This window comes from Triturus cristatus, chromosome 8, assembly GCF_964204655.1.
Source record: "Triturus cristatus chromosome 8, aTriCri1.1, whole genome shotgun sequence".
NCBI classification, from domain to species: domain Eukaryota; kingdom Metazoa; phylum Chordata; class Amphibia; order Caudata; family Salamandridae; genus Triturus; species Triturus cristatus.
Genome location: NC_140591.1, coordinates 958,916,916 through 958,937,863, shown reverse-complemented (window position 1 = coordinate 958,937,863; position 20,948 = coordinate 958,916,916). Strand labels below are relative to the sequence as shown.

Below are 20,948 nucleotides of genomic sequence, written 5' to 3'. Positions count from 1 at the left end.
TCATAAGTCACAGTGTTCCAGCAGTGTTGCATCATTACTTGTAGTAACGATGTGGCTGAAAACTGTTACCAGCTGGATCAATATTATCCGTCTCTCTGTAATTGGGTCATCAATGCCCCATTAGGGTTTTTTTCTCAGTGCAATGAATTCATCGTTCCTTTGTAGTTAATAAAGTGCCTATAGCTCACAATCTAACTTTGTGCTTCCACTTCAGTAAGTGTTGTGTGACCTGCAGATTCTTCCTCTGCATGGGTCGCTCGACTTCAGAGAAATGTACAAAGCCTGGTAACGCCAAAGCACACAAAAATAGCTTTTGAGTTTGCCCCATTTATTTGATTGTGTGAAGTGATGCAGCTAAACAAGCCCAGCCATCAGAGCTGATGACTGAAGACCAGCAGACAGCTATGGAGCCCAGGGCTACCTTCCTCCTGCTCGCTCACTCTCTTCCCCATCACTCTATTTCCTATTTTGTCTCCCCTATTTGACATTTCTCCCCCACTCCTTTATGTCTGAGCCATTTTGATGTTGTTTTGTTACTGCACCCTGCCTCCTGTTTCTCCACCCCTGATTTATTTCTCTTCTTCCCTCCTGGTTTTTCCCCATTCTCTTTCCATGCAATGCATAACAGATAAAAAGTAAAATAAAAGAATCATTATGGCAGCACTTGACAACAAAGAGAACCCTTCGCAAAAAGACATTTTTGACAAGAATATAGGATTAAAAGAAAATCTGCCTACCTATAAAACATTTTCAGGCAATTTTGCTCCGGGTACTGCAATACAGATGATTTTAGCTTAGTTTGTAAACTGAACAGCTGCCAAGTGTCCCCCGTGTCACATGTTACACCTTCCGTCTTTCCCTCGGTTTTAGCCAAAGGCGTGGTGTGTTATGGGGCTTGTAATTTATTTTCAATAGTACAGATCTTGGCAACGGTACGCCAGCATCCTAACTTCCCTTGGCTGAAAGGCCAGCACAAGTGCCCCATACAGCCTAGTTCCTGTATATAGCAAACTCCTTGGTAACTTGCAATATTTTTATTATTGCACTGCTGGAGGTATTTTATTCTTTATATTATACTGATCTTAAATTGTTGTAATGGGCTTCCGATAAATTTGTCCTTAGGTTCTAATTGCCAAATATTGTACTGTGCTATAATACAGAATGAATTAGAGCAGTTACCACAAAATAAAACTGCTAGGAGACAAATTATAGACATAGTACATATTGTGTGAAGATGGCCCATGATGTTCTCTTGGCGACTTTGGCATGGGCAAAATAGAAATGTCACGTTAGTCCTGATTTAGAGGTGATCGTACATATTTATTATGGTGCAAGACCTAGCTCCACGCAAGAGTTGTAGTGGAAAATTCTCCGATTTCTCGATGAAGTGCAACACTTTTATAGATTTTCCTTGATCACACTAACCTTAAGATACATGAAATTTGACAAGAATCGCTAGAGTGAGTCTCTTCCCTGTGCTGATGCCTGTTGATTGATGTCTGAGCTGAGCGTATGCATGTACTGCGCACAGTGACGTAACGAAAGTTGGAGGCCCCCCCTGCGAGGTACACAGAGGGGCCCCCGCTCCGGATTTAATCCGGTGCTCTCTGGTGGGAGTACAGTGCTGAGGGGGCCCCCTGCAGCTCGGGCCCCCCGTACTGCGAGGGATGCGGGGGCCTGTGTTACGCCCCTGACTGCGCAGGATTTGGAACCAGGAAATCAGCAACTGCTGAGCGTTATAGGTCGTGCTCCGTGGAGCTGGAGCAAAAAATCGCAGAGAGAAGGCTGAACTCTTCCTGCCACCGCAGCCGCAAAAAAGATCTGTACATTGTATTAACTGCAGCAGGGCCCGTGCGCAAATGACGCAGCTTCTCGCGGGGAGCCGCGAGGAGACCGATGTGTGGCAGGGGCAGGGCACACAGACAGCCTAGAAATCTGCAGCGAATGAGGCAAAAAGAAAGGGGTCATGCCTGGTACCATCACCATCGGAGAAAAAGTGATAAAGGAGCCAAGAAAGGATACATTAGGGATTGAACCTCCAGGATTTAAAGGAACAGCCGGATTTGAACTCTGCGAAAGTGGAGGCAGCTCAACACACAGCACCAGTGACTCAATTCAATTCAATTCAATAATTCTTTATTCGGTGGTTAAAAACCATCATAAAAGAGTACACATATATACAATTAAAATAGTATTAAATGATTATACAAGAACATTGACTGAATCTATATGCATAAAAATAATTCATTATTCACAGAGAATCCACCTTGATGGCTTAATCAAAGTAACGGGTGGGGGAACCTGCAGGGTTCATGAATGGTGCTGACCTCTGGTTACCCTTAATCTTAGTGCAAATTTCAAGAAACTTATAACAGAACACAGTGTTAGCGGGTCACTAGCCCTTTGTAGAAAAGTCAGTGCCGCTTTGGCTCGAGTAAACCTAGCCTTTTTAAAAATTTCTTTTAAAAGTCTTAGTATTGCATATAGAGGACATAAGAGTGCAAAATGAAAGGTGTCCTGCGGAGACCTATTGTCGCAGCCGCAGGCACCCTTCTGCTCAATTGAATGACTAAAACCAGCTGGGTCGGCTAACAAATATGATAAAAAATTGAGCCTAAAACGTGACATTAAAAACCTTTCTTGAGCATTATACATAACACAAAGATACGGTTCAATGCCTTCAGTGGTTTCAAGCCTGCTATAAGCACTCAATGATGGTTTGACACCTTCTATTGTGGTTCTGCCCGATGCTCTTAGGTCCATGAAAATTCTCTTCAGGTTAAGCTTATCCTGTGCAATGATCACTGAAGGGTTTAGGTAAAGCTCTTGGCAACCCATGTTTTCCAAGCTAGTCTTGACGTAGTTAAGCCATGGGATGTTCAGGCTTTTGTCTCTGCCAAGGCAGTCTTGTAGGATCAGCCTACTCAGCGCGGCTTCCGGGTTTGTCCAAATTTTGAGCCAGGCCAGAATTGGTCTGAACTTAATCAAGTCCTCTAGGTAGGGTCTTCCTAATTCTCTGTGGACTATAACGGCTGGTGTGCAATTAGGGACTTTCAGTATTGAGCGAAAAATGTTATTTTCCTCCCTTTGCAGTGCGTCAAGATTTATAAAACCCCACACTTCTGAGCCATACATGGCTTTGGGACAACACATTGAGCCATAAAGGTTCATTGTTTGTTCCGGGCACCAGCGGCCAACTCTCCTCCCGTAACCTGCAATGGCCCCAGTTGATGCCACCAATTTGCCACACCTTTCCTGTGCCAGAGGTGCAAATTTCAATGACTCGTTAAAGAGCACGCCTAAGTACGAGAAAGATTGCACCCTTTCTAGTATATGATTGCCAATTCTATATAGGAAACTAGTCCGTGGTTTGTGACCTGCTGTCATTGCATATGATTTTTTTTAAATTGACGGACAGATCTAACACGTCCATGAATTTGACAAACCCATCAATTAGGATCTGAAGGCTTTTGGGGGTTCGCGCCAGGAGAACCGCATCATCTGCGTACAACAGCACCGGGATGTTGCGTGTCCCCACCCTTGGGAAATCTGTTTTTAAGTTGGTCAGGGACTGTTCTAGATTATTCATGTATAGCGAAAATAAGAAAGGGGCTAATATGCAACCCTGCCTCACACCGCTAGTGCAACTGAAAGAATCAGTCAACCCCCCTTCCTTATTGTAACGTACTCTGGCAGAGGTCTCTCTATGCAGTTCCCTCAGCGTGCAGATTATACCTGGGTCAATTCCCAGGTGATTCATCATCGCCCAGAGCTTGTTCCTGTTAACATGGTCGAATGCAGTGGCCAAGTCCATGAACCCCAGATAAATGGCTTCATTGCTGGTTTTAGTATACTTTGCAACCAGCATGTAGAGGTTCAAGCATTGGTCACTGGTAGACCTGCCGGTCCGGAAGCCGTACTGGGCATCTGAGATGATGTTATTATCCTCGGCCCATTCGGTCAGGCGATTCAGGATTACTCTTCCCAGGATTTTAGCTGTAACGTCTATCAGAGAGATTGGGCGATAGCATTGGGGGTTATCTCTGTTGCCCTTTTTAAAAATAGGTACTATAATGGCCAGCGACCAAGACCGGGGCAGACCGACCATAATTGCCGCATTTATTACTCTGGTTAAAATGGGGGCCCATAACTCCACGTTACTCAAAAACAAATCCGGAGGGGTCTCATCTGGGCCCGGGGCTTTATTTTTAGTGAGTCCCTCAATTCCCAAGATAATTTCTTCTAGGGAGAATTCCAGTGCCTGTCCCTGCATATCCACCCCCATCTCCTCTGTCCTATCTTCCTCCCCATGGTTATACAGGCCCTCAAAGTGAGCTGTCCACTGTTGCGGCAGGATATTTGTGGCGACCTCGGGGGCGTTTTTATCTTGAAAACAAGGGGTGTTTATTAATCTCCAAAATTCTGTAATATCCTTTTTTTCGGAGGCCTCCCTCAAGGCCGCCCACGCTTCCCCCTGCAGTGCTACTTTCCTTCTTTTTAGCTCCTTCCTATATTTTAATCTACATGTGTTGACTATTACTGAGTCCCTAGGTTTGCTGCTAAGGGCTTTCTTTAACTCCCTCAAGGATCGTGTGCAGTCCCCGTCAAACCATCTCGGCGAGTTAGAGTTGGTTTTCTTTGGAGCCTTGGTCCACAGTAGCCCTTCCACCAGGCTAGTTATTTGGCCAAATACGTTTATTAAACGAGCCCCTGCGACAGAGAGGTCTAAACATTCATCAATGAGTGATTTGCCTTTTTCCATTAAGGACCGGTAAGATCTATCCCCGTCTAATTTCACCCATCTAAGTCTTCTACCTTGGGCCGTCACTCTTTCGAAGATGCCCCCGACTGGGCTGTTCTTTTGTTTCGCCAGGTACAAAAACTCCATAACCAAGGGGTTATGGTCACTGAAGGGGCTCCACTCAATTCCTACTTCAATGATCCGGTTCTTTAAACATCTAGAAGCAAGAATATAATCTATATAGGAGGAGCACCCTCTCCCTTTGAAAGTGGGGGGGAGTGTGCCATCTAGCCCCAGTGGGATCATATCAACCGTATGTTCCAGATCGTGAGATTGGAGGAGCTTTCCCAGTTCTATACCACTCGATGAGTGGCTAAAATGGGGACCTTTTTTCACTGGGCATTTTGACCAATTCACATTGATCGGGAACAACAGGGGGCATAAGTGGCAGTTCAAATCACCCACTACTAGTGTCGATGGAGCCAGGGCACCTTTAGTAGGTGCGAGTTCTTGACTCAACCTGGCATCTAGTTCCCTCAGAATGGGGGTGTCATTTTCTGGAAGACCGGTGTTATACACGTTAAACACGAGCCCTAACCCTTTATTCCTAAACCTCAGGGCCTGGATGTTCCATGCAAACCAGTCCACACTGGACCATTTGCCTTGTATTTTTAAGTCTACATACATGGACAATCCACCCTTGGCCCTGCCTGAGGAGGTTTTTTGTGCTGGAGTAAAAAAACATTTATAACCAGCCATATGAAAGTGGGTGTTGTCCGTTACCCAGGTTTCTTGCAGGCAAATTATGTGGAAATGGGCCATATATTGCCGCCAGTCCTCATTATCGAATTTGCCTGCAAGACCTGCTATTTTCCAAGAGATAGTTCTCAGTCCCTCTTTCGCGGCGTTAACAGTCCCTGGCCCAGACATGCCTTGAGAGATATTAACCAGCCCCTCTTGGTTCCTAGGAGGTAGTCTCTGCAAATCCCTGCCCTGCTGTATTGGATCTGGGGCTATAACTCCTGTCCCTAAAAGTATTTGCGGACATCCCTTAGCGATGGAGTTGGAAGCTTCCGTGGTCTTTACTGGGGTCCTGCACCTGCCCACCCCTAATGTTAACTGTCTATCCTCTTTGGCCAAGCAATGTGTGAGTGGTGTTCCTCCTATCAATGCGTCCAAATCAAAGTTCTTGTGTTCCGTGTCAGCCTGCTTTACCGGGGTATATGGGGCGATTAGTCAATCGATTTCCTCTAGCGACCTTAATGGGCTAAACCTATTTATCCAGCATGGGTGTCCACCTTCCCAAATCCCTGTCATTCGTCGTGTGCAATTTGGGACCCTATTTGAGATCGGGTTTGGTCCCTCCCAGCTTCTCCATGTGTTATGCTGACCCTCATTAGTTTCCTGCTGCCTTAGATAGAAATAGCTGAGTGACAAAGGCCTTATGCCACTCACACGCCCAAATGGCCCCAGTCTAAGGATATGCTCAACCACCCCCCTGTCCATAAAGTTAGCAATAATACAATTGCCTTTAATGTTTTTGGGTCTGGTTCCTAGCCAGTTCACTCTTCTGACCAGAAGGATTTCCCCATCCTGGTTATTAGCTAGTGGTCTATTTTGGGTCAACCAATAAATGAGTTTATTTTTCAGCTCCTGGTGTGATTCCCTCTGTTCGTGTTTCAGTTCCGGAACCCCAGCAAAAACTACCACAAACGGACACGACTCTGGTGGTAAATTTATAGTGGGTAGTGCCTTAGTGTCGTATGTTGTAATAGCCCTCTCTTGGTTATGTGCTGTTTTTACTTTGGGGTCAGCAGAGAGTTGGGGTTGCTTGTCCGATTGTTGCACACCTAGACCATTAATAGTGTGCAATCCTCTATCACTTGGGTTAGTGTTCTTGTGCACTTGTGTTTGGGGAGCCGGGGCTTTATGGGTCTGTACAGTTATTATTTGTGCATCCCGTATATTGCTGATGTTCCTCTCCCTTTGGGGCACTAAATTAGTATCTGGGATACTAGTGGAATTACTTGGTTCCCCTGGTGAGCTACCTTTTATCTCCCTGTTTTTTAATTCACTTAGAATCTTATCCAGCCTACTTGTCACCGGCTTCAACTGATTTATAATAAATGTTTCTATGTGAGCTTGTAGATCTAACGTGATTTGAGTCAGCCATATTGGTGGATCTGCTTGTGAGGTTGTCTGTATTGCTCGCTCTACCCCAGTGTTGTTTCTACTCACAGAATGGGAGGAACTAACTGTGCTGTTTTTGATCTTTCGCTTCTTTGGGCAGCCTTTCTTCTTCCTTTGCGGAGTGGCACATTTGGCTGGGCCTAAGTCCTCTCTATTCCTAGTGGTAATCAATTGGGCACATGGGATATCCTGCTCGCTAGGCTCTGGGGTGCTAGGCGGTGGAATTAACACGACCTCCTGATCCTGATCTTGAGTAGCTGCAGGAGGGTCAAGTACTGGGGTTAGGGACAAGCGCCTCTCTGTGTGCTCAATTACGCTCGACACAGCCCCTAGCGCTCTTTTGAGCATACGATCAATGGCTGTAGGCTGCATGATAACGGGGAATGGTGAACTGGTGTCAGCTTTGTGCGCCTGGGGAACCGCGGGAGTGTTAAGCTTTGCTCTTATCGAGCGTGTGACCGTTTTACCGGTCATCCTCCCAGCAACAATTAGTCCTTACCTATGAGGGTATCGTGGGGATGCTTAATCGCCCCCCGCCAGACCACCCCTTCACTACACCCAACGTGGGATGAAAGCAGATTTATCCCCTCCACCCCTGTCACGGCTGTCACAGGGAACAGTGCCAACAGAAATGTCTTGTCAAATGACAGAGTCTCGAATAACAGGGCTATACATTAGCTTTTATAGACCCTGAGTCAAAACAGGCATTACTCACTATCGATCGTCCTGATGTGGTAACCCAGAGGGGTGACCCAGCCCGGCCTCCTTCGGCCCCGGACGGCCACAGACGGCCCGCCCTCTGCCCGGGCTCAGCCCGGCGTCGACCGTGCGCGTCCCGCGACGCGGAGGGAGCCGTTCAGTTTTAAGCGCCTCCAGGCGCGGATGTCGTCGTGCGTGGGGGCGGTGACGCTGCCGAGGATGCTGGGAGTAGTAGTCCCCTCTCACCAGCAGCGCGATCAGCACAGCAACGCGGAAGGAGCTTCCACCTTCCACAGCATACAACAGCGGCCCCTGCTCTGCTCCCACCAGTCCTCAGGTAGGTTTTTAGGAATAGACTCGCCTTTGCTTCTCCTGCAATGATGGCACCAGTGACTCAACTAGAAGGCTAAGCAGAGCTTAGGGTTGGGGGTGAATGTGATTGGATAAAGTCACATTGCAAATAAAAGAGTAAAAGGACTGATAAAGAAGGAAGGGATTCTTAAGGTTGGCAAGAAGCTTAAAAGCATCCAGGTAGGAAGAAGGAACTGATGTAAATACCACAGTAAAAACTCTCCCAAGACTAATAGAATGAAGGAAGGCACAAACAGTCAAGCATTAGAAATACATCTGAAAAAAGGAATTACCTGCAAGATGGCACCTGGAAAAGGTAAATTATGAAAAGGGCGAAAGGAACGGCCACAGGCAGATGCTGCTGCCTCAAAACTATATGGGGCCAGGAAGGAAATATGGTAATCCCCAGAGAAGAATGGATGGGGACAGCTTTAAGAAATATAAAAAAGAAACCCGTACACAAAAATTCCCGGCAAGATAATAAGGAAGGTGCATCAGTGTCTAAATCAATCAAGAATTTTGTGGGCAAACATTTTAAAAGGAATCAAATCCTATTAGACTTAAATAATAGGAGATGTGCATAACTTGGAGGGTGAGAGTGGCAGCCAAGGACATTTGGACCTTTGCACTTCCTCGATGAGCCAGCAAGATTTGCTAAGACGAAATGTGTATCCCTTAGAGTCTAGACTTTCCTCATCACCTCGGTTTTTCTCCCTTCAAGATAAAGAGACATCTCAATTAGTGGAGAAAAGCATTGAGGGTGAGAAAGGAGATCAAAGCATGGCCTACAAAACAAAACAGGAAAAGAACATGGAGCAGATGCAGGGGCCAGACAATGAGGCCACAGAAGGCTCAACTCGGATCTCTTCCATAGGCATAGAAATTATGGCAACACCATCGGCCTCAATGTTGGGTATAATGATAATGCTAAAAAAACATAGCAAGGTCTACTGGAAGTAACCATGATGAATAATGATATCCTAAAGGTCCAAAAAGATCAACTGCAGAACATAGTGAGAGATTAAAAGTGATCCGGGACCATATGCCATCTATATATAGTTAGACCTGAGAAAATGTTGAGCAAAATATGGAAAGCACTGGGGATGATTCTCGGCAGAGCGAAATGCAGAATGTGTATATCTCCACATGGCCTATGCTCTTAAAAAAACGGGGAGAACCAACAAGATATAGACAGTATATAGCCCAGCCAAAGAGAGTGAGGGCGATCCCGGGGCAGTGAACACGGAAGGGGAGAAATGAAAAGTAGCAGATGGTAAATAATATGGGAGGATCTACACATGAGAGTAAGCCAAAGCCAAAAGATCCCACAAGAGAAGGGAATTTGAAGGGTGCCCCGGGAGAAAAAGGAAGGAAAGGTAAAAATGTAAGAAGGCATGATTCACAACAACCAAAAAATGCAAGTGAAAAGCTCATAGATAATCAGCAGAGGGAGGGATGTGGTACAAAAAAGAGGATCCTAGCTCACGAGGAAAAAATAAGTAAGCTGAATACGTTAAATAGTAGCAAGTGTGGTAGAATAGTGCCGGTGGTCTACGTGGCTATATCTTGAACCAGCACAACCAGGAAAGGGTGGTAAAATGACAAAAAAGTTGTATAGCTTAAATCGGTCTCAACTTCCCTTCCCTTTCTCTAATTGCAGTAGCCTGAGAGAAATAAGAGCCAATGACCTTAGACAAGTCAGGTTCATTCAGAATAGTAAAATAAAAGAAATAACAAAAGTTCTGATGTATTCATGGCTAGTAAAAACAATGCTGATAAAGGGCAAGAAAGAATTACTAAAGGAAGGAATAAGGCTATGTCAGAAACAGAACTACCCAGAATAGTACTCCCAGGTGAACCATTCTTGAGACATCACGCAGGACTTGGGACAAGGCAGGTGAGATTACTATACAGGATACATGAGGAAAAATGTAACATCAAAATCACTGTTGACATCGTAGAGATAAGCAATCACCGGGTTAATAGAAGTTTTGAAAAGGGGTATAAAGGCCAACTTCAAACTAACCTGGATGAAAAAGGGTACCTAAGTGAAATCGACTCGGTGTTGGGCTGTTGCACAGCCTTGGGATACTACCTTGGAATATTAATGGGTTTGGGAGAAGGACAAAGTTAAGAAACCTTAAAAAATTGGCAAGCTTTCATAAGATCATATGCTTGTAAGAAACCTGGCTGTGCGACAAACCCCCTACAATCCATTGGTTTATCCGAATAAATAGGCCCGCAACAAGGAGTCGGCATGGATACCCCTCCGGGGTGATAATAACCTTAGAATCCACTAGGATAACGAGAAAGGTAAAACTCCTAGAAGTAAAATGCAAATGATTTGTGGGATGTAGAGTGATCCTACGGGACCCAGACCCCAAATTTGATAACATGGTAATTATAAATGTGTATATGCAGGGGGGAGTCTGGAAAACTATAGATCAGAAATGGGGTGTTTTAAGGAATACCTGGATTATTTCTGAAAAAAATATGATAAAGACATGTTTATTTTAGTGGGAGACTTCAATCACAAAATGTACCCAAAAATAATCGAACCCTGGTTCAAAGAGATGCTGGTACATACAACATAAATGCAGTGAGCTTTCCGGAAACTAAAATGTCAGCACGGACATTGCATTAGGAATGTACTTTGCCAGGAAGAACCTGTTCTGCCTGAATGGCAGGATGGAGACTGATCACCTGGCGAAGCAAATAATTAAGGTTGGCTTGCAAACCTGCCCAATTGACAACATTTTTATGTATACCTGGAATTCTGGAAGCATTAACAGTTTTTCAGTAATACAAGGAGAGGGAAGTGACCATGATCCTCTAAAATTGGATTTATTCAGGGGGGAAGGGCCCTATGAGAAAATGTAATCCCTCTACAATTGGATTACCCAAGGCGCCTTACCGCTAAAATGACAGAAGAATACATGAAAAAATGGGCTAATTTGCAGCCGAACATAATAGTGGATAATGTAAGGGGAATAAATTTAGAGGTACCAACATATAATCAACCAAGTGATTCAGTGCCTTAAGGTTAAGACAAAAGTAACTGTAATTAACGCCAAAAGAAATATGCATAGCTATCTAAAGAGGAAGATTGGTTCAGTGAAGAACGACGGAAATTAAAGAGGTCAATAAGGGAAGGAGAGTCCAACAGCACACACGATACAGGTCTCGTTTGAGGCACAGAGAGCACTGGGATGGGAGGGAGTAATAACACAAGCTATGCCCTTATGGGACACAAAGAGACTGGGCATACTGTGCAACACCAAAGGTTTTAGCCAATGGGATTTGATAGGAATATTGAAAGTTGGAGATCTCTGGATGAAAGGGGAAATGGTCACATTTGCTCATTTACAGGCCACTTACGGGTTAGCGAAGACAGAAATCTTCCGCTACCTGCAGGTCAGGCACGCACTCCAGTCTTTGATCCCACCAGGAATGCGACCCAAAGAATCTTCACCATTGGAAGATAGGCTTCTCACAGACCACCTCCACAAAAAGGCAATCTCACAAACCTACCGGAAAATTGTAAATAGCTGCCCGGACCCCACGGCAGCGTTGAAGGCCAGATGGGAATTGGAAATAGGTGACCTAGATGAAGCTGACTAGCAGGAGGCACTGGAGTCCACTAGGGAGGCAGCGATACCGTCAAGGCTTTGATTGGTGCAATTAAAAATTCTGCACCGCACATGCTAGGACACTATTATACAAAATACACCAAACAGATACACCACTTTGTCTTAGGCAGTGTGGAGAGTCAGGTACACTATACCATACTATCTGACTCTGTCCAGAGATAGCGCGATATTGGAGAGAGGTGATGCGCACGCTTTCACAAGTCACGACAGTCACGATTCTCCCAGAACCAAAATGTTGTCTTCTCAATATCTGGGAACCTACGGATTTAAACAATACAGATCAGGACTGGGTAACACTAGGCATGACAGTGGCAAAATGAAATATTGCGCAAAGTTGTGGATCCAGACTTAACCCTACCCGCAGTCAATGGTGCAACGACATGGACATGGCAATGGTGGAAGAGAAGTCAGTATACAGTCACCGGGGATGCCCCAAAATATGAACAAGTGTATGGGGGAAGTGGGATGCCTACCGGGGAAATATATGTGAGCCCCCGCGAGATGAGTCGGGGTCAGACATCAGTGAATAAACACACCTTAGCATACAATGATTGCAGGATGCCATGGTCTGACTATTAGTCCCATGCTTCATCTTTGTGTATGCACCGTGAAAAATTATTGTACAAAAAGATACTGTTGTGATACACTAAATGTTAATAAAATTGTTTAAAAAAAAATATAAGGGAAGGGGAGAGAAGTCTCAAAGTAAAGTATGACTTTGAAAGCTATAGTAATCCGGTAAAACTAAGGAAAATGTATAAAACTCTTATCAGGAACCAGAAAAGGAATTTCAGATGGAAATGCTGGTGCAACTTACTTGAAACAATAGAAACAAAAAATGTAAGAAGGTTCTGGAAGTTAAGACAGGATGGCTCAGGCACTCAGGGTGAAAATGAACTGTGGGGTGAAGGAAACAGTTTGGGACGAGTACTTGGGGGAAAAATATGGTAAAAGGAAGGAGCTAGCAGAAAGAAGTAGAACCTACTGGGTAGGGGTGGTGGATGACATTATAGCACGCTTTACTGTAGAGAATATAAAACTAACTATAGTAAGTTTAAATCTGAACCACACAGCTGGCCTGAATAATCTCTCAGCCATAATAATAAAGGCTTGGCTGGGGTGGTGGGCAGATCTTTTGCTTCGGCTGTTCTCATTTACACTGGACACAGGACAATTCCCAGATAGTTGGGGAGGCGCCATAATAAGACTCATCCATAGGGGAGGAGATATAAGGCCTCCTAAAAACTATAGGCGGGTTACCCTTTTAGATATGGGTGAAAAAGTTTTCCCAAAACTTATACTTGAAATACTAAAGGAAAGGGCTCAATTGAAATCAATAGCCCCCCCAGAACAAGGTGGCTTCAAAGAGAGCCACTCCACAATTGATCACTGTTTCACCTTCTGGTCCATTGCACGGAAATCGATCGAGCAAAGAGGAAGTTTGTTCTGCTGCTTTGTAGACTTCCATGCTCCTTTTGATTTGGTGGACTGAGACTGTCTATAGGAAAGCATGACAAATTTAATTTGTCAATAAAGTTATTATAGATTTGGAGGGGTCAGTGACACAGAGAATAGAAATTATCAATGGACTAAGACAGGGATGCGTGCTGTCCCCACTCTATTCTCCATATTCATCGCAGATCTCCCTAAGACACTGGCGGGGGTAAAAGGCACTAGTACTAGAATGGATGGGAAACACATATCATGCCTTTTGTATGCAGAAGACCATGTAATTTTAGATCAGATGGAAATGGGTCTACAGAAAATGTTCGATGCAATGTAGCTGCAAACAATTAAACATAAAGTTGAATAAAACGAAAGTTGTGGTTTTAGTTTAGGTGGCATTTGGGAACCACTAAACTGGAAACAGTTAACGATCAATAATAGCTAGGAATTTGGTTTGAAAGGTCTCTGAAATGGCTTACCCATTTGGGGACCCTAAAGGTGGAGACCCTCAACTCGGTAAGTGGCTTAAGAAAATTCAACTGGGACTATGGAGATATGTCACACAGACCAGTTCTGAAAGCCTTCATGGCCATGATACCGCCAAAACTACAATATGGAGCTGTACACTTTGCATCAGAGGTAAAATGGCTGGGATGCAGTGGAAGGCAATGTATGAAGACCTTAATGTCTCTGCCAAGTTCCTTCATGGTACAGGCCATTAGACTAGAAACTGGTCTGACCTCATGTAACATATTGGCCCAAGTAGCTTTATTAAGATTCTGGAAAAGATTGGACCAGGGAGAGGAAGACGAATGTTCCCATTGGTGCAAAAACGAGATCCAGCATAGTAAACTAAAATGGGCCGAAGGGGTCAGAAAAAAATTGATATATATTTGTAGGGATATGAAGGTGACCCTGCAAGTTGGAGCCTCCAAGGGAAGCTGAGGTCTATAGGAAAAGAACTATCTTGGGAAAAGGACCAGCAGTATTCGGGAGGGGAAACATCTTTGAAATTCATGTAAAAGTTATGGGAGAAGGAAAATTGGTTTCCCTATCTGGATACTTTACCAAACCACTGGCTTAGGTGCGAAGTACTAAGAATTAGAATAGGCACCAACCCTTACTATGCAAATGGGAAAATTAAAACAGAAATTATCCAACTTGATGCAAATTTCACATGTGGGCTACTTACAAAATGCAATATTTTACACATGATAGTGGATTCCTTAAAATCGCTGCCCTTGCGGAAATTGTTTTTACGTCCACTATTTTTTAAATATAGAATAATGTACCTGGCACAGGTAGTCAAGTTTATCACTGATATGCAAAACCCGGAAACTGCAATTGTGATTGGCAGGTTTATGACTGCAGTTAAAAAGTCATGCACCAATAAATAAAATGAATTAGGAGTCTAAATAAAATACTACAGCAGTTATAATGAAAAATTAAATGGTATAGTTATAAACCGGAAGTTTAAAGACCATTGTTTTACCGTGGATTTTAAACGAGAAACAGTTGAGGTGTTAACCCAACATAATCCAATGAAAATGCAGTTAGTAAATTAATAATAGGTGAGCCAAACTTTAAATTATGGACTTTGCCAAACTTCTAGAAATGTTCTAATAATATGAGTAGGAAGGGTGATATTAATATTATGGCCTTTTATCTGTTTTAAAGTATGATGAGTGGCATATGAATTGTGATGTTGACATTTTTAACCTTATGATATTTATTACTTAAATTGTTAAATGTTTTAGATAATGTGATTATATGTACTGTTGTGTTGTTTAAAGGCCAATGGTTCCAGGCTAGGTAATCAATAGAGCAACTCAGGGGTGACTCTAGCTCATATAACTTGTCCTCTTTGCAGTGAAAAAAAGAGTGGAAAATCCCATAAATTTTTTTTATGCTTGATACAAAAAAGTTAAACATGACTGCTTCTCTGCACAAACTAGCCTCAATTCTGTGCCTCTGGCAAGTTGATATCACACATGAATGCCCCCTGCCCACTTTCTGTCTTGCGTTCCTTGAATTCTCACTGTTGCCTTGCAGATGGAGGAGCTGACAGAGGGGGTTCGGTGGGCCTTTCTTGACATGCTGGAGAAGGACAACGATTGGATGGATGACACAACAAAAAGGAGAGCCAAAGAAAAGGTAAAAGCCGATACTGAAAAATGTAAAGGAGTAAGGGTGATAGGATGCTTTCTACTTTTTCATGGGACCTGAAGCTTAGCTGTGATCTACTCTTTTAATTAGAATGTGGTTGTTTCTGTGACCAGTGGCTTTAAGGCAAATATCCAAATGGTTGTTAAGAATCTGCACCTGTAGAGATGTCCAAGTTAAGTGTGTTTGAGAGACAGAATTGTTTGACGAAATGTGGAGCCGAATGATGGACCCTGCTTCATTTTAAGAATCATTTCTAAGCATGCTAATGTTGCTTTTGTCATGAGTTGGGTGGTTTACTCTTTTAAAAGATCCATCCATTTCAAGCTACCCCTGCAGAGCCACTAATGTAATAAAAGACAGTCTATGACAATTTATTTTTTTAATAGCAATTTTAAAATGCCCAAACTAGAACCAAATGGGTGCCAGAGTTCTTTACATATGAACATTTATAATAATAATCACTATATATCAGCTGAGAACAGGTTTAAGGTTCCCTTAGATAGGTAATCCATGATCTAATTGCTTGGCCAATCGTAGGATACAGTATTCAAGACATATTGGGCCAAATGCATCAAAGTCAGGATTTGTGAATCCTAAATAGCAAATTTTAAGAAATCGTTATTTAGGACTCGCAAATCCCTATGCATGTAGGAATCGCCCCAAAAAATGTGATTCCTTCATATTCCTTAATTGCGACTCGCAAATTGCGAATCGCAATTAAGGAATTGCTTCCAATTCATACCTATGGGCCTAGAGGCCTATAGGAATGAATGGGAATTGCATGCGGAATTTGTGAGTACCAAATAGGTACTCGCAAATTGCGCATGCAATTTCAAGGGTGCAAGGGTGCCAAAAGGACACCCTGTTGCATCCCTGAAATTGAGATGTTACCACATGTTGCACACTTACATGCCCCAAGGGCATGTGTGTGTGTAACATGAAACTTTGAAAAATGCACTTTAGTGCATTTTTCAAAGTTTTTGCAAATTACCATCAAGTTCAAATTGATGCTATTTATTTTGCGATCCCTAATTGCGAATTTGCAATTTGAAATTGCATCATGCATTGCGGGAATTGCAATTTGCGATTCCCTAAATGCATTCGCAATTTAAGTAATCGCAAATTTTGTGATTACTTAAATTGCGAATTTGCATTTGGGTTGATGCATCCCAAATGCAAAAATACTGGTCGCAAAGGGGCAGATCCTGCGAATCTGCCTGTTTGCCATCGGTATTTTCGTTGATGCATGTGCCTCATTGTCTGCTTCACAAAACGTGTATCACCTATTGCTTGTAATGGCACATCAGTGAAGTGAGCGCCAGTACTTCAACAAAACCGTAAGCGCTATTTAAGCGTTACTGAAGCACTGCAGATCACAAGTCACTCACAGGTGGCAGGGGAGATCATTTACCTATTTCACTTTCATTCACTGCTTTACAGGGTATTAATGAGTGTAATGATAAATCCAAGATTCAGAAGAAAGATTAAAGTAGGATTTATTGTAGTTGAAGAACCAACACAGGAGAGTAGGCAGGAACCTTCCTTACTCCTGTCTTCCCAGCAACTGTCCTGAGATTCCAGTGAAAGGAATTTGGAACACTCTAGACTGCACGCTGAGGAACACATTAGATAAGATGAATATGCTATCTCGTAATATGGGCCTTAATGAGAAAACTGGTCATACTTCACATCGCATGTAGCACGCCGGTCAAAGGCATATGAAGGGATGTTGAGAAATAGTGGAAGTGAGGACAAAAATCAGATTGTGCAGGTATCTGTAGGTAACAGCGCAGATAATGAGTCTACAGTTCTTCTATACCTGATATCTAAGAGTCCTAACATGTCTGCCTAGTTCTGAACGTTCACACTGAACTGAAAGCAATATTAATATTACTTTTGTATAATAATAATACCAACAATAGTAATGATAATAATAATGATGATGATATGAATAAGAGTAACTGTAGTCTTGTGCCACATAGCGGAAGCACAGGCCATGGCTTTATTTTCCAGTGTTGGCTCAACTGAATTACTGTGCTGAGTCCACACAACTGCACCAACATGACATGTCATAAAGACACAGTCTTCCTTGTTAGCATTACTTGGAACCCCTAACATTTACTACTTCAGATAAATTCAACTTACAATGCAGCCTGAGTATTTGGTGCAGCCAACAAGCAGGTCACAGTGAGATGGTACTCCCTAAATGTAAATCAAGACTTTTGCTGATTAACCAATTTCTACAAAAAGGAAAATACATCATTAGCAACGAGGTTCATTTGATAAGAAAAGTTAGGGGCTTATTTATGAGAGGCTTGCACCGCTGGAGCGTCACTTTTTTCATGCTCCAGTGACGCAAGCCTCTCATAGAAATGGAGTAAGACAAAGCACCGCAAGTCGTTGCGTTGTCTAACTCTGCGATAGGGAGGTGTTCCATGGGCGTTGGAATGGGTTTTCACTTGCAGCACCCATGGATTTTGACGCTGCCCCACATTTACTCATCATGTAAACATGGGGCAGCGCCAAAACCATATTCCTCTGCAGAGCAGGTGTAACAATGAGAAATATTCGTATTTCTCCTCATTTTTTCCTCTTTCCATGTGTGCTGCATTTTGAAGCACCCATAGAAAGAGGAAAATGCTCTCTGGACTGTTTTTGCACAGGAAGGGAGTTCTTTTGAGTGTAGGTACAGTCAGTCTCATGTAGAGTAAAGCTGACAATAGTGGGCTGTACAAAAATAGAATAATATATTTGCAACTGTAAGTTACAGGAATGTTTTTCACAAACAGTTTCTCAAATATGATGTCACTTGGTACCTTGATCTTGGGTATCAGAGGTAGCATGTCAAGTCCTTCAGACCTCATCTCAGGTGACAGTCATCAGGTCCAATCTTCTTCTGTTCTTCCCTAGGTCCAGGTGTGCTCTGAAGGTGGTGTCTGGAGATTACCCATTTATGCCTGGCACGAGCTAGTTGTTGGGAATGACCCCTGGGCAACTGTACACACTTTGGCATTTTCAATATGACGAAAATCATCGGCCACAATAAACTTGCGCTGTGAGTGCTTAGTGAGTGTATGTGTGTGTGTGTGTGTGTGTGTGCGTGCACTGTGCTATGGTAATCATTGTGTCCTCCCACGTCTAACATCAAAATCCAGCCACTATACTCCCAATAAACCTAGAGACAGAAGTCTGATCAAACAAAATCTGGGTTTTCCAGAAAACAGAAAATGAATCTACAAGAATTATTCGGCATTCTGTTTCCTTCCTTTCAAGTGCACCCCAGTGATAAATGTTAAGCAAGCAGACCTCTCAAGCCGGATTCAACACTCCAGCATTGTTATTGTAATGTCAAAGAGGATGCACACAGATCCCACCCTGCCTATTCCTTGAGGTTCAGAGGAGTGATCTCTACTCATTCATGTTAGTCTATTGTTTTCTCCTGGGAGGCTTTTCACACCTTTTTAACACTTATTGAAATTCTAACCAGTGGCTGGGTAAAGTTGGAGAGCAAATACAATTTTCGTCTCAAGAAATTTCAGGCATGTAAAAGGTAATGTTTTAAAAGTTACTTTTTCTTATTATTTAATAAAAATCTGACTTCACCATTGCATTGGTTTTTCACAACTATTAAATAATAGTGTCATTTTGTTTTCTAGCTAGTCATTTTCCCAAGATACAGTATTAATATTGTAATCCACACTCTGGTTTTCTTTATGGGCCAGGCAGCCTTTCAACAGCGAAAATAGTTTTTGGGTGTTGGTCACTTTAAGGACATGTTAACTTTAAATTCAAACCTGTTACACTTTTAAATAGCCTGCAGCTGGCTTTGTGGGATACAAAGCCTACATAGGGGTGACTTCTTAACATTTAAAAGGCAGGTTTTGACCTGTCAAAAGGATATATTCTGACAGGTCTATTTGCCGTTTTTTACACTGCTACAGTCAGGCTACACAGTACGGCTTGAAACCATGATTACACTACCACTGTATTGCATGGCACAATAGGTACTGCACTCCAAGGGTGGCATTTAACTGGCAGGCTCTGGGTTCATTTTGTTCCATGTACCATAGATTTATAGGCAAGTTAAATATGCCAATTGGGAATATGCCAATTTAATCATGTTTAATGGGAACACAGGCACTTTACTACTGTTTAGTAGGGGTAAAGTGCACAGGGTTCTAAAGCCAGAAAAATACAGAGTCCAGAAAAGGGTGAAAACCCCAGGATAACCACACAGAAAAGGTGGATTTCCTACACCATGGTTGGGGCCCACTAGCCCCTGCTTTCCCTGCCTGCTCCCCAGTTGGGACTCAATAGCCCCTGCCTGCCACATAGGACCCCCTCCCCGAAATGGGGTCTGAAAGTCCATGTCTTCTTCTCTTCTATACTGGTTGACCTTCCATGTTATTTCGAATGGAGCTCTTCTCACTAGACTCCTTCATCGAACCTGTATGAGCATGCCACTAAGGGCCCAATTTAATATTTGGTGGTTGGGCCGTTCTCCTCCAGGGCGGCAGAGTAAATAACTATGTCACTTGGACGGAGTTCCCGTCTGTCAAATTTCAAAATGTCTGTCAGACTGGCGGTCATTTCAACCATTGACAGGAATCACCATCGAGGCAGTTCCTGACAATGTATTGTAACTTTGCAATACTTCTCAAACTTCTGGCAAAGTTATAAAAAAAATATTTTAAAAAACAAAATCTCAAAGCAGGATTTTGTTTTCGAAAAATAAAAAAACAATGCCCCCCTTACCATGGGAGTTATGTCCCATGGTGAGGGGGCACTTTGCAGTTTTCACTGCTTCTTACTGCCAGGGTTTTTGCTAGTGGTGGTATGCAGTGAAAACTGACCTGTATGTCGCCTATCTAAATTAGGCCAACCTCTGTAGACCCTTACTCTGTTACTCTGTTGGGCCGTTGGAGGGGTGTAACAATAATGGAGAGACGGAGTAGTCTCTGCCTTGGTTACACCCAAGATCTGCCCACATTTAAATCGGGCGGATGGACCGCTATGTTGTAGGAAAGGATATGCCGTCGTCATTGCAACACAGTATCTGTTCCGCTAACATATAAATCAGGCCCTAAATACGTATAACAGTATTCTCTAACAAAAATACTGCCATCTAATAACACAGTGCAGTAGGAAAACCTTATAGAAAAAATACACTTTCCCATCAGTCCTTTAATAACAGAGGCACTACTAGCAAGGCAAATTGAAACATAACTAAATCATCTGCATCAATAACAATTAAAAACTATCTTTCCTCTAGGCTAGAATGCATATATCAAATCTATTGATGTTGCATAGTGTACAACAAAATGCAACACTTGCAACTAACACCATAGATTAACTCTGGCCTCTACGGAGTGGCATACTACCCATTTATAAAGCACATTAACTTCTCATCAGGAGTAGTAAGCACTATATAAATCTATAATACAATACAATACAATCTCTGCCTGAGTTTGGCTTGCACCCACAAAGTTTCAGCTGTCTTTGATACAGTCGCTCCTCCTGAACCTCATGTACACCTGGTTTTCTGAATAGGATTCACTATCAATCTCCTCCACTGACCCGCCTACTACCTTTCAAAACAACATCTGTGCTAGGATGGATACTGCCAGGCCCCTAAAGATCCCTGTCACCTGCAGAGCTTCACAAAGTACCATACAGAAACTGAACCCTGTCATCTATCTCTATAT

At 43.0% G+C, this 20,948-nt stretch overlaps 1 protein-coding gene across 1 annotated transcript in view; it reads left to right on the top strand.

Moving 5' to 3' along the window:
• Window positions 1-20,948, top strand: part of PHEX (phosphate regulating endopeptidase X-linked) — a 1,454,229-nt gene that overhangs the window by 940,139 nt on the left and 493,142 nt on the right. Inside the window, exon 12 of the mRNA XM_085622474.1 lies at window positions 15,130-15,231. Within this exon, the coding sequence (XP_085478600.1) occupies window positions 15,130-15,231 (102 nt within the window). The remainder of the gene's footprint in view (window positions 1-15,129; window positions 15,232-20,948) is intronic.